General features: G+C 39.7%; 1 protein-coding gene across 1 annotated transcript in view; it reads left to right on the top strand.

Annotated features, from left to right (window-relative positions):
- Positions 1–14025, top strand: part of LOC139423603 (E3 ubiquitin-protein ligase rnf213-alpha-like) — a 41769-nt gene that overhangs the window by 10684 nt on the left and 17060 nt on the right. The window contains exons 11-27 of the mRNA XM_071175189.1: positions 1537–1729; positions 2898–2953; positions 3049–3226; positions 3887–4054; positions 4166–4264; positions 4354–4476; positions 5939–6122; positions 8813–8986; positions 9258–9410; positions 9561–10180; positions 10670–10829; positions 11061–11278; positions 11400–11537; positions 11774–11938; positions 12110–13394; positions 13519–13700; positions 13837–13992. Coding sequence (XP_071031290.1) covers positions 1537–1729; positions 2898–2953; positions 3049–3226; positions 3887–4054; positions 4166–4264; positions 4354–4476; positions 5939–6122; positions 8813–8986; positions 9258–9410; positions 9561–10180; positions 10670–10829; positions 11061–11278; positions 11400–11537; positions 11774–11938; positions 12110–13394; positions 13519–13700; positions 13837–13992 — 4252 coding nt within the window. The remainder of the gene's footprint in view (positions 1–1536; positions 1730–2897; positions 2954–3048; positions 3227–3886; positions 4055–4165; positions 4265–4353; positions 4477–5938; positions 6123–8812; positions 8987–9257; positions 9411–9560; positions 10181–10669; positions 10830–11060; positions 11279–11399; positions 11538–11773; positions 11939–12109; positions 13395–13518; positions 13701–13836; positions 13993–14025) is intronic.

The raw sequence follows: 14025 nt of genomic DNA, 5'->3' as shown, positions 1-14025 counted from the left end.
TATTAGAAAATCATTCTTATTGTCTCACTAGATTACGCTAAAGGTTTGGCCTTTCGTAACTATGTCCTGTTCCTTTTTTGGTAAACAAACAAAGAAATTAAATACCCTGTAGAAATTCCCCAAAATTATATATATATATTATACATATTGCCGTCGGGTAAGTATTCAGACCCCTTCACTTTTTCCTCATTTTGTTACGTTACAGCCTTACTCTAAAATTGCTAAAATGTTTTTAAAAATCCTCAGAAATCTACACACAATACCCCATAATGGCAAAGCGAAAACAGGTTTTTAGAATTTTTGCAAATGTACAAATGCATATTGGTATATTTGGTAGCACTTATTTGTTTTTCCTTTGCCTGCAACCCCATTCGATGTGTGGAACGGATGTGGGTGGGGCCAGGTCTACATAAGGGTGCACATTTTTTATTTTTTTACAAAAGCTCGTGAGGCCGATACGTAAGTTTATTAAATATCAGTGATACTATCTGATCTAAAGAGCAGTGTGTTTCCCTTTTCCTTCCTGTTGTTCAACTGTTGCCATGCACCTGCAAATTAGATTGCTCAGATGTGCCAGTGCCTTTTTGAATTTTGCAAATGTACAACAAAAAAACACACTACTGTTCAAAAGTTTGGGGACACTTAGACATTTCCTTGTTTTTGAAAGAAAAACACTTTTTTTTGTCAGGTACTATTTAATTTTCATCTGTGCTAACATAATTGCAAAATGGTTTCCTAATGATCAATTAGCCTTTTAAAATGATAAACTTGGATTAGAACACAGGAGTGATGGTTGCTGATAATGTCCGTCTGTATGTAGGTATTCTATTAAAAATCTGCGGTTTCCAGCTACAATAGTCATTTACAACATTAACAATGTCTACACTGTATTTCTGATCAATTTGATGTTATTTTAATGGACAAAAATGGTGCTTTTCTTTCAAAAACAAGGACATTTCTAAGTGACCCCAAACTTTTGAACAGTAGTGTGTTTTTTAGTTGTACATTTGCAAAAATTCTAAAAACATGTTTTCGCTTTGTCATTATGGGGTATTGTGTGTAGATTGCTGAGGATTTAAAAAAAACTCATGGCTTGGTTTTTGCTCTGACATGCACTGTCAACTGTGGGACCTTGTATAGACAAGTGTGTGCCTTTCCAAATCATGTCCAATCAATTTAATTTACCACATGTGGACTCCAATCAAGTTGTAGAAACATCTCAAGGATGATCAACAGAAACAGGATGCACCTGAGCTCAATTTTCTGGTCTCATAGCAAAGGGTCTGAATACTTATATAAATAAGGTATTTCTGTTTTTTATTTTTAATACATTTGTAAAAAGAATCTAAACCTGTTTTCGCTTTGTCATTATGGGTTATTGTGTGTTGACTGCTGAGTAGTTTTAATTTTTGAATAAAGCTGTAATGTAACAGAATGTGGAACTAGTGAAAGGGTCTGAATACTTTCTGAAGACACTGTGTATCATTTAGATTTTTTATTGATGATATCCCATCTTTTTTCCTCCTTTTTTTTTAGAGCGATGTTGAATCTCATGAAAAACAATGGCCATCTGGTTGAGATGGACAGACTAGTGTCTCGGTCCTGGATGTGTCTGCTGACCATAGAGGACTTGGTGGAATGCAGCGTACTCATCAACGTGGAACTGCTGGACCTGCTCCAAGTCTTCACTCTGAAGGCCCCTCAAGATGTCACCTATAGCAACAAGCAGGTGAGCTGGACACTAGTTTCCCCCCTGACTACAGTGCCTACAGAAAGTATTCACACCCCTTGATTTACTCCACATTTTGTTGTGTTGCGAAGTGGGATTAAAATGGATTTACTTTACTTGTTAACGATCTACACAAAATATTCTAACATTTTGTATAAAAAAATATATTAAAGTATTAAACCCCAAGAGTCAATACATGTTGGCAGCAATTACAACTGTGAGTCTTTCTGGGAGTTTTTCACACCTGGATTGTGCAACATTTGCCCATTTATTCTTTTCAAATCTCTTCAAGCTCTGTCAAATGTGTTGTTGATCATTGCTAGACGACCATTTGCTGGTCTTGCCATTGATTTTAAAGTAGATTTAAGTCAAAACTGTAACTTGGCCACTCCGGAACATTCACTGTCTTCTTGGTAAGCAACTCCAGTGTAGATTTGGCCTTGTGTTTTAGGTTGTTGTCCTGCTGAAAGGTGATTTAATCTACCAGTGTCTGGTGGAAAGTAGACTGAACAAGTTTGTAATCTAGGATGCTTACCTCCATTCCATTTCAGCGGATTATTTCAACTGATTGGTTATGTGTCTTGTTAAGCAAATTATTACTCTCATTTATTTAGGCTTGCCTTAACAAAAAGGTTGTACTTATTGACTAGATATTTCAGCTTTGTATTTTTAATTAATTAGTGAAACATTTGAAAAACATAATTTCACTTTGATATTATGGGGTATTCTGTTTAGGCCAGTGACAATCTGAATGTAATCATAATTTAAATTCAGGCTGTAACACAACAAAACGTGGAAAAAGTCAAGTCAGGTGTAAATACTTTCTTAAGGCACAGTATGCAAAGCGCATTGAGCTACTGGTAAGTGTGCCATATAGCTAAATCCAATCAGTTGTTTTTATAACTAGTTGAAGAAGTAATACCCTGTAGGAGTGGGCTATGGTAGTTTAGCGGTCTTAGCCGCTGCCTCCAGAACAGAGGAGTGTATATATAGGAGTACATATCATTACTCCTGCAGCATGGGTTTGAATCCGGCCCACAGCTTTTTCAGCATACTCTCTCCTCTATCTCTATCCAATAAACCCAGAATGTTTTAAAAAATATTATAGAGCATTGAAAGTTTCAAATCAACTTGTTTTTTAACAATGTGTTTTTTTTCTGGCCTGCAGTATGTGTCGGACACTCTCTCACATATTCAAAGCAATCTCATTGAGGAGAAATACAGGTGATTGACTTACTGTAACTCATTTGGTTCACTCGTTTCCATTTGATCTTTGATGATAGTTATTGTACAACATCCACTGTTTTTTGTGGTTGCAGTTGTTTTAGTGAGGCGTATGGCAGAGAGTGCTTGGCAACGGCAGTGAAGCTTTTTGAGAAGATCTGCAAAGGAGTCCGATCCACTTCAACCTACACGCAGAACTTCACAGACATCCCTGTGGCATGCATGAACATGGTTGTCTCAATATCTGAGTTTGCCCGGGCCTTTGAGTCACAGGTATGTGGAGTTCAAGTAGAAAATGTCTGATGACTCATTTAGACTTTGCCCAAGATAAGCGGTTGGCCAACAGTATGTATGTACTGACTCTCTAGATAACAAGGTTATTTATTAAACAGAAAATACATTAAGAAAGACGTATTTGAATCTGACCACTATCTTGTATTTCAGGGAATTTTCAGGGATGTCACAATACTATATTATCATAATACATAGGTGCCGATACGATATGTATCATGATTGATTCTTTATTGCGATTCTATGTTACAAACATATTGCTCACTATATGTCTGCTGCAGAGCGATAAGAGAGAGCATGAGAAAAACGACTTTTGATCAAGTCGGGGAAATAATAGTTTCAAAACATGTTGGTTCACTATTTAAAAAGAAGATGGAGAACAAGCTCTAAAAGGAGAAATACCAGAGTTTTGGTGCAGGTACAGCTGACTAGTTCAGACCATAGAAAAATATTTACTAGAACGGACATTCCCATTTAAGTCAATTTTCTGTCATGGGTGGACCGGTGGCCATATTGAGTGTACCCATGAGTGGTCCAGACAAATTGCTGTGGTTTGAGGGTCTTTGTCCATTCTAGTAGTTGTATTTCTATGGTTGAGACATTTCCGAAAAAGGATGGAAATAACTTATCATTCCTTTCAAGGCAACTAAGGATGTGGAAAGAGAGCATATGCATGCCAAGGAGCTGGATCTGCTATCCGAGGCGATGGTGATCGTCAGATCCTGGATCGGCACAACCTTCAGAGACCGGTTGCTAGCCAGGAGTGTGACCACCTTGTACCTCAGTGTAAATGTCACCACAGAGATAGAGGTGAGAAAATATTCATTTTTGTTGTGCAAATCGTGACCTTGATTTTTATTTTTTCATGTGTAGTTCTATATTGTTTGTTTTTTTACTGACTGCTCTTTTTTTATTTGCCAGATGTGGAACAACATAATCTCTCTCAAGTTCGCCAATGACGATTTCACAAAAGAATGGAGACAAACGTTCACTAGGGACTTGGAGGGCAAACTGAAACAGGTATGAAACTTCCACACATACAGTAGAATTGAGACCAGACTGAAATATCCATTGGTGAAATGACTGAAATACCTTTTCTGCACTTCTAGGAGTCTCCTCTGGATCAGATAGAGATATACTGTTCCAAGATTGAGGTCCTGAATGAATCTCACCCTCACGTAGCCAAGACTATCGAGAAATGTGCTCTAGAAGCTGTCACCTCACTGTGCCAGGTAAGTAGACTGGTTACACTTGACTTAAATACAGATTCAATATACAGTACCAGTCAAGTTTGGACAAAACTACTCATTCCAGGGTCTTTCTTTATTTGCAATATTTTCTACAGTGTAGAATAATAGTGAAGACATCAAAACTATGAAATAACACATGGAATCATGTATTAACCATAAACGTGTCAAACAAATCAAAATATTTTGGGGATTCTTCAAAGTAGCAACCCTTTGCCTTGATGACAGCTTTGCACACTCTTGGCATTCTCTCAACCAGCTTCATGAGGTAGTCACCTGGAATGCATTTCAATTAACAGGTGTGCCTTGATAAAAGTTAATTTGTGGAATTTCTTTCCTTAATGCGTTTAAGCCAATCAGTTGTGTTGTGACAAGGTAGGGGGGTATATAGAAGATAGCCCTATTTGGTCAAATTCCAAGTCCATATTTGACAAGAACTGCTCAAATAAGCAAAGAGAAATGACAGTCCATCATTACTTTAAGACACAAAGGTCAGTCAATCCGGAAAACCATCAAGCGCTATGATGAAACTGGCTCTCATGAGGACCGCCACAGGAAAGGAAGACCCAGAGTTACCTCTGCTGCAGAGGACAAGTTCATTACAGTTAACTGCACCTCCGATTGCAACCCAAATAAATGCTTCACATAGTTCCAGTAACAGACACATCTCAACACCAACTGTTCAGAGGAGACTGCGGGAATCAGGCCTTCATGATAGAATTGTTGCAAAGAAACCACTACTAAAGGACACCAGTAAGAAGAACAGACTTGCTTGGTCCAAGAAACACGAGCAATGGACATTAGACTGGTGGAAATCTGTCCTTCGGTCTGATGAGTCCAAATTTGAGATTTTTGGTTCCAACCGCCGTGTCTTTTTGAGACGCAGAGTAGGTGAATGTTTGATCTCCGCATGTGTGGTTACCACCATGAGCATGGAGGTGGAGGTGTGGGGGTGCTTTGCTGGTGACACTGTCTGTGATTTATTTAGAATTCAAGGCACACTTAACCAGCATGGCTACCACAGCATTCTGCAGCGATCATTTGTTTTTCAACTGCTGGTTTCAAAAGCTGGTTGAGAGAATGTCAAGAGTGTGCAAAGCTGTCATCAAGGCAAAGGGTGGCTACTTTGAAGAATCTCTACTTTAAAATATATTTTGATTTGTTTAACACTTTTTTTGGTTACTACATGATTCTATATGTTATTTCATAGTTTTGATGTCTTCACTATTATTTTACAATGTAAGAAAAATGAATGAGTAGGTGTGTCCAAACTTTTTATCTTTTATAAGCAGGTATGAGCCCATATTAAACTCATCCGCTTCTGAATTAAATGGAAAATAAACCTTGATGAAGAAGTTGGCTAAGACATAAACCTAATCTCTTATTTTAGTAATTCATATCCTGTACAAATCTCAATCTCTTCAATGTTTTTTTTCTTCTCACACAGAGCAAGTCCGAGGGTAAACTCTTTGACCGGTTGAAGATCAACTATAAGTTTGGCAAACTCATCTCAACCATCATCCAGAAGTCCTGGCCGAGAGATGAGCGTGGTGATTACCACGAAGACGACGACGTGGTCTTTCAACACCTGCTCTCCTGGACAGCCGCCAAGAACATCTTCCAGCTACACGGTACTTCCATCAGTCTATTTACTGTTCTTTAATCAGTCTATTTACTGTACTTCCATCAGTCTATTTACTGTTCTTCCATCAGTCTATTTACTGTTCTTCCATCTTTCTATTTACTGTTCTTCCATCAGTCTATTTACTGTTCTTCCATCTGTCTATTTACTGTTCTTCCATCAGTCTATTTACTGTTCTTCCATCTTTCTATGTACTGTTCTTCCATCAGTCTATTTACTGTTCTTCCATCTTTCTATTTATTATTCTTCCATCAGTCTATTTACTGTTCTTTAATCAGTCTATTTACTGTTCTTCCATCAGTCTATTTACTGTTCTTCCATCTGTCTATTTACTGTTCTTCCATCAGTCTATTTACTGTTCTTCCATCTTTCTATTTACTGTTCTTCCATCAGTCTATTTACTGTTCTTTAATCAGTCTATTTACTGTTCTTCCATCAGTCTATTTACTGTTCTTCCATCAGTCTATTTACTGTACTTCCATCAGTCTATTTACTGTTCTTCCATCAGTCTATTTACTGTTCTTCCATCTTTCTATTTACTGTTCTTCCATCAGTCTATTTACTGTTCTTCCATCAGTCTATTTACTGTTCTTCCATCTGTCTATTTACTGTTCTTCTATCAGTCTATTTACTGTTCTTCCATCAGTCTATTTACTGTTCTTTAATCAGTCTATTTACTGTTCTTCCATCTGTCTATTTACTGTTCTTCCATCAGTCTATTTACTGTTCTTCTATCAGTCTATTTACTGTTCTTTAATCAGTCTATTTACTGTTCTTCCATCAGTCTATTTACTGTTCTTCCATCAGTCTATTTACTGTTCTTCCATCTGTCTATTTACTGTTCTTCCATCAGTCTATTTACTGTTCTTTAATCAGTCTATTTACTGTTCTTCCATCTGTCTATTTACTGTTCTTCCATCAGTCTATTTACTGTTCTTCCATCTGTCTATTTACTGTTCTTCCATCAGTCTATTTACTGTTCTTCCATCAGTCTATTTACTGTTCTTTAATCAGTCTATTTACTGTTCTTCCATCAGTCTATTTACTGTTCTTCCATCAGTCTATTTACTGTTCTTCCATCAGTCTATTTACTGTTCTTCCATCAGTCTATTTACTGTTCTTCCATCAGTCTATTTACTGTTCTTCCATCAGTCTATTTACTGTTCTTCTATCAGTCTATTTACTGTTCTTTAATCAGTCTATTTACTGTTCTTCCATCAGTCTATTTACTGTTCTTCCATCAGTCTATTTACTGTTCTTCCATCTGTCTATTTACTGTTCTTCCATCAGTCTATTTACTGTTCTTTAATCAGTCTATTTACTGTTCTTCTATCAGTCTATTTACTGTTCTTTAATCAGTCTATTTACTGTTCTTCCATCAGTCTATTTACTGTTCTTCCATCAGTCTATTTACTGTTCTTCCATCTGTCTATTTACTGTTCTTCCATCAGTCTATTTACTGTTCTTTAATCAGTCTATTTACTGTTCTTCCATCAGTCTATTTACTGTTCTTCCATCAGTCTATTTACTGTACTTCCATCAGTCTATTTACTGTTCTTTAATCAGTCTATTTACTGTTCTTCCATCTGTCTATTTACTGTTCTTTAATCAGTCTATTTACTGTTCTTTAATCAGTCTATTTACTGTTCTTCCATCAGTCTATTTACTGTTCTTTAATCAGTCTATTTACTGTACTTCCATCAGTCTATTTACTGTTCTTTAATCAGTCTATTTACTGTTCTTCCATCTGTCTATTTACTGTTCTTCTATCAGTCTATTTACTGTTCTTTAATCAGTCTATTTACTGTTCTTCCATCTGTCTATTTACTGTTCTTCCATCAGTCTATTTACTGTTCTTCCATCAGTCTATTTACTGTACTTCCATCAGTCTATTTACTGTACTTCCATCAGTCTATTTACTGTTCTTCCATCAGTCTATTTACTGTTCTTCCATCAGTCTATTTACTGTTCTTCCATCAGTCTATTTACTGTACTTCCATCAGTCTATTTACTGTTCTTTAATCAGTCTATTTACTGTTCTTTAATAAGTCTATTTACTGTTCTTCCATCAGTCTATTTACTGTTCTTCCATCAGTCTATTTACTGTTCTTCCATCAGTCTATTTACTGTTCTTTAATCAGTCTATTTACTGTTCTTTAATCAGTCTATTTACTGTTCTTCCATCAGTCTATTTACTGTTCTTCCATCTGTCTATTTATTATTCTTCCATCAGTCTATTTACTGTTCTTCCATCTGTCTATTTACTGTTCTTCCATCTGTCTATTTACTGTTCTTCCATCAGTCTATTTACTGTTCTTCCATCAGTCTATTTACTGTTCTTCCATCAGTCTATTTACTGTACTTCCATCAGTCTATTTACTGTTCTTTAATCAGCCTATTTACCTGTTTTAGTGTATGGTCTGATTTCTTGATGATTTTGGCTGCCGTATGGTCCTGAAAGACTCTCTTCTGGCCGTCTTTGGCCATCACTGTGTCCCAACTCTGGTGATGTTTTTGGAGTTCAATTGTATGTGGTGTTTAATAGTTTTTGTGATCTCAGTGAGACTTTTCTGTTTTCACATTGAGAGTCCTGTAACTGTCTCAAGCATTTAACCCATCTTGTTTCAGTATCCAGCTGCTTTTACCCCGTATTGTAATGTAAATCATATGTGGTTTTAGGTGCAGATGAAAAGCTGATTGAGCAGCTCTCTGAAGAAGCCAGGGACAGGATGGCCATAGCTATCTCATCCTTCACTGCCATCTCCAACCAGCTGGTCCACGGAAACATCCGGATCAAACTGCTCAACTCCGTCTTGGAGAAGAGGGATACTTTCACAGAGCTGCTGAAAATCGGTAATGAAAGGTTGTGTTTTTTTTAGGGTGGAAAACGTCCAGTTCATGTCCATCTTTTCAGAAATCCTGGTTGGAAGATTCTTTCCTCTGAGAATTCCTCAACCGGGATTCAAAAATAAATAAAAAATAAACTTTTGGAACATTTCCATAATTTTGCAACCCAAGTTCTTTGTTCATATGAAAGGATTTCATAATGTTGATAAAGGCTGTCTTCTTTTATTAGTCTTAGTGCTGTTTGCTTATGAAATGTGTGTTTTTGATCTAAATGCAGACTGTCTTTCGGAGAATGAGCGCTACAAGGACAGCGCCCCCATGAAAAGGCTGCTAATGTGTAGGCAGGAGGAGGTGAAAGCTGTCTACCATGAGAAGGAGCTGGTGGAAGTCCTGCTTACCATGAGCCGCAAACTACAGGAACATGTCGTAGGTAGGTGTGTTTGTGTGTGTGTGTGTATTCAGTCAAAGGCCCAGAGAAGTCAAATGGGTGAATGAAAGTAAAATCTTTCCAGGGAAGGTTGCGTTTGGCCAGTCTGATCAGTGGTCCTAATCGTTTTCATGCTTTATCCCTCTGTTGCAGTTCAATTTGAAGGCTTGGAAGCAAGACTACAGACCAACATCGAAGCAATGACCCTTGACCAATTCATGGAGGTCCATCCATTTGACCAACTCTCTTCTCCAACGGCCGGTGTAGTCACCTTCTTCGAACTTGAGGACGACGTGAGAGAGATGGCAGAGGTTCTGCACATATTTAAAGACAGCTACATCTTCAAGTTGTGCTGGGAGAAACAGGCCCGAGACCTTGCCAGAAGAGATGCATATGATGAAGACTATGACCCTGAGGAATCGGTTGACTACTTTGTAGGACCAGTCGAGATACACAGCGATATTTTTCTTCCTTGCTACGCGAAGTACGATAAGATCTACAAATGCCTGAAGAACGGCAGCCTTCGGCTCGAAGAGGTCGATACTCTCTTCAAGGCCTACAGGGGCAAGTACGAAGAGCTGGCGCAGGACTTGGATATCATGTGCAGAAACGACAAGTCGGATAACAAACAGTGGATCCAGAGAAGGGTGCACCAGATTGAGCAGTACCACGAGCTTCACCTGGCTGTGGAGTCTGCTCAGGTCATCATGTTGGTCAAGCAGACGCTCAACCTTCAAGGCAACTTCCAAGTCCTGCAGACACTGCTAGAAGTTGTGAGTTGGTGTGAATTGCCATTTCATTTATTTATCACAGGTTTAAAACAAATGTCATCCTGTTTTGTGCACATTCACTGACGTTGCTAGCTAGCTAGTTACCTTGGTAATAAACTTATTCTAGCCAACCAACTGTCCTAAGCTACCGCTCAAACATAGAAAATGTTAGCAAGTTTGCTTTTGCCACTAGGCAACATTGTATCAGCTTTCTAGCCACCACTGTCCTGGCCACCACTGCTGAAAATGACAGTGCTCGTTAAAAGTTGGTTTTACAAATGAATGCGAGCTAGCTAACAAACTGCATCGCGCGGATGTCGCGCTACACTTGAATTTAAAAAGGTAATTTACATTTGAGCTGACACCCGTGGCGTTTTTCTGCATGGAACTAAACTGTGTATTAAACCTTTCAGCCAATCAGAAACAAGTATTCAGCCAAGTACTGGTAGGTCAAACAATACTCAAACAAATTCTGTATATCTCTGTTGTCAGACGCATGAGGACTTTAAGAGGGAGCACCTGGATCGTATTGACAATGACCTGATGCAGACAAAGCTGGTTCTGGTGGACATCACAGAGCCCCGCAGACTGTGTCTCCAGGAGCTCGGCCTCAGGAAAAACTTTGTCATCTGGGTTAAAGAGGCTCTTGAAGGTACACGGGGTGATCATCTTTACCTTCAAGAGAGTAACCTGTCAGTAATCAGTCACTAACTATATCTATTGAAAATAGACAGTCATGTTTTGTGTAGTTATATTTCATGTGATTATCATGAGGTCTCATGTTATTTGTTATACTGTATCTGAACTGCTTGTCTGCACAATTACCCATTGTGGGATAAATGTAGTGCTATTGGATTAATCAGTATGTTGTGCTCTATTCCAGATATCAACGAGCTTAAAGTGTTTGTTGACCTGGCTTCCATCTCTGCTGGAGAGAATGACCTCGACGTGGACCGTGTGGCCTGCTTCCATGATGCTGTCCTGGGTTACTCTCCGATGCTGTACGAATTGAAGCCAGACTCCGGTTTCCAGGCCTTCAAGGAGGTGCTGAAGAAGCTGTGGAGGGCATTGGACAATGACAACAACCTCCCAAAGAAGCTGGTGAGGACGTTTTAGGATATTTAACTTACTTTCAACCTACCTTAAATAAGCCAAAAGTTCAAAAAGATAACTATCCCTTTAAACGTGGAAAACTACCTGACTGTGAATGTCCTTATTGCAGCGTGACACAGCACGCCACCTGGAGTGGTTGAAGACTGTGAAGGACAGCCATGGATCTGTGGAACTATCCTCTCTCTCCTTAGCATCAGCCATCAACAGTAAAGGAATCTACATCATCAGTGCCCAGAACCAAAAGAAGGTAGGCCTGAACATCAATCCATAGAATATACAGTTGTTATTTTCAACCATCTTTAGAATTATCATCTGTTACTCATGTTCATTGTAGCCAGAACTTTGTTCCAACTGCTTACCGACACTTTGAAGTTCGGTTAAAACGTTTACCACTCCAGTGTGTAGAATGATACTTCAGTGGAGTAGAATATTTGTTCTACAGTGCCATGCTTCAGCATCATTTTTGTCTTTTTGTCCTTCCAGTTGAGCCTGGACACGGCCCTGAAACTGCAGATCCCAGAGGAGCACGACGAGGGCCATGAGATGCGCCGTTACTCCCTGGAGGACCTGAGGGAACTGCAGAACAAACTCATGCTCATGTCTGGGAAAGGGGACCAGGGCCAGTGTGAGGTGGACCAGTTTGCAGAGGTACTGTAGTCTTTTTCTTTCTTTAATTTAAACTTTTATTTAACCATGCATGTCAGTTAAGGTTGAAGCCTCTTCTTCAGGGTGAGCTTGGTAGTCATATAGTTATAGAAGAGAGGAGCATTTGGTATGGGATGTTCTAAACAAGGATTCACTTTGTGTTCTTTTCCTCAGGTTTTCGCCAGTGTCCAGAGGCTAGCTGTGGCATTCATTGCCCTGTTCACGGCAGGGAACCCCCTGTTCAGACACTGGGAGGCCAACATCAACTGTAGTTCCCTCAGCCAAGACACCGGCATCATCATGGACTTCAACCTTGGCAGCGTTGTCAGTGTGATTATGGTGGAGGGCAGCATCGTGGAGCAGCTTCCTGAGCTGTGCAGGAAGATGGAGAAGTGTCTGAAGTACTGGAACGACTTCATGGACAAACAGAGATCCCACAATTACTACCTGAACTACTACACCGCCGAGCAGATTGTGTACCTGTGCAGTAAGCTGACTCAGCAGAATGTGTCGAATTTGGAGGACCAAGTTCTCATGATGCTCTCCTTTGTCAAACCCAACTGCACAGCTTCTGATCTTAGGCAAACCTGGCACACACTGCAATACGAGATCCTCACTAACCCACCTGTGCAAAATGAGGACATTGACTTCCAGACTTTTGTTGAGGTGCCGAGCGGTGTACAGGGAGGTCTGGATTTCATTGGAGAGTTGAATCTCTCTTCAGACAATCTTCCAAGTCTTGTGGAGCACATTAGCGGCTCAGGAAAGTTGGACTTGATGTGGAACGCCTACATGAGAGACATGAATTCTTTCCTCCCAGACACTCTCGACGTCCGAAGCTTAGGAAAACTGCTAGAAATTCTGGCCAACATAGGTGATGAGAATGAAGGAGACATGACTGATGAGAAGAAATACAAAAGCATTGAAAGATTGATGCCCAAGGGCCTGGCTATCGGAAGTCCAAACCTCATAGTTTCCCCACACGACGAGATCCTGACGTCTTGCATCTCCATTTACATGAGCAGCAAACACGAGCCGCTGCCCACATGCGATGAGGTCCTACTGTGCAACTCCTCCACGCCTTACGAGCAGGTGGAGCTGTTCCTCAGACGCTGCCTCACTGCCGGCTACAGAGGAGAGAAGATTTACACCATGCTCTACGGCGATCAGCTTAGCTACGAAGTCAGCTCCAAGGTGGAGCGCTTTTTCCAGCGAATTAAAATGCAGAGCAGGAAGGACTACAGGCTCGTGATCATCTGCAGCTCGGACAGAGAGCATGCCTACCTTCCCTCAGCCTTCAGCCAGTACAGGTTACACATGGTGCCCCAGGAACCCCTGAGCAGCATCCAGAGGTACCTCAACAAACACTACACGGTCCCGTCAGATCAGAGCAGTGCTGCTGCTGTGTTCAAGGACAGGATGTTTGTTGGAGTTGTGTCGTCCAGTAGAGCTGGAGTTGGTGAGTATATTTGGCCTTCAGTTTATGTAAACTCCTGTGTTGATCATTGAATTGGTGGTTTGATATATCCTACTTATCCGCTGGATTTATGCTTAAAATAATGACATGATCTTCACACTTTCAGGTAAGTCCCTTTACATCAAGAGGCTGTATGAAAAACTGAAACACTCCACCAAGAAGCCGTCACTGCTGAAATGCATCCGCTTGATCGAGCCAAGGGTTGATGAGAATGTTATTCTTCAGTCTCTGCTGAATACCCCCAAGTCGAAAGAGCTCATCATCTTCCACTTCGATGTCACATCTTCGGTAAATATACTGTAGCCTATTGGTCATTATAATATGTGTAGTGATAGTTTAACTATTTTTTGATAGAATGTTTACCAATTAGATTAATTTAGTGATATTTTGATTAAATTATTTTTTAAACATGTTTTATCAACAGGTGCGGAAAGGCCTCTATGAGTTTCTCTTTAAACTGTTGGTCTTGGGATATTTGATGGATTCTGAGGGAAGGATGTGGAAATGCAGCAACAAACAGCTTTATGTCATTGAGATCCTACAGTCAACAGTAAACTTGCCCAGAAATGGCCCAAGAACGGTAAATATTTAGTCTCTTGGTGTTAAATCCCAT

The sequence above is a fragment of the Oncorhynchus clarkii genome, chromosome 13 (assembly GCF_045791955.1).
Source record: "Oncorhynchus clarkii lewisi isolate Uvic-CL-2024 chromosome 13, UVic_Ocla_1.0, whole genome shotgun sequence".
Lineage (NCBI taxonomy): Eukaryota > Metazoa > Chordata > Actinopteri > Salmoniformes > Salmonidae > Oncorhynchus > Oncorhynchus clarkii.
Note: the sequence above shows the minus strand (reverse complement) of the source record. Positions and strands in the feature narration are given on the sequence as shown.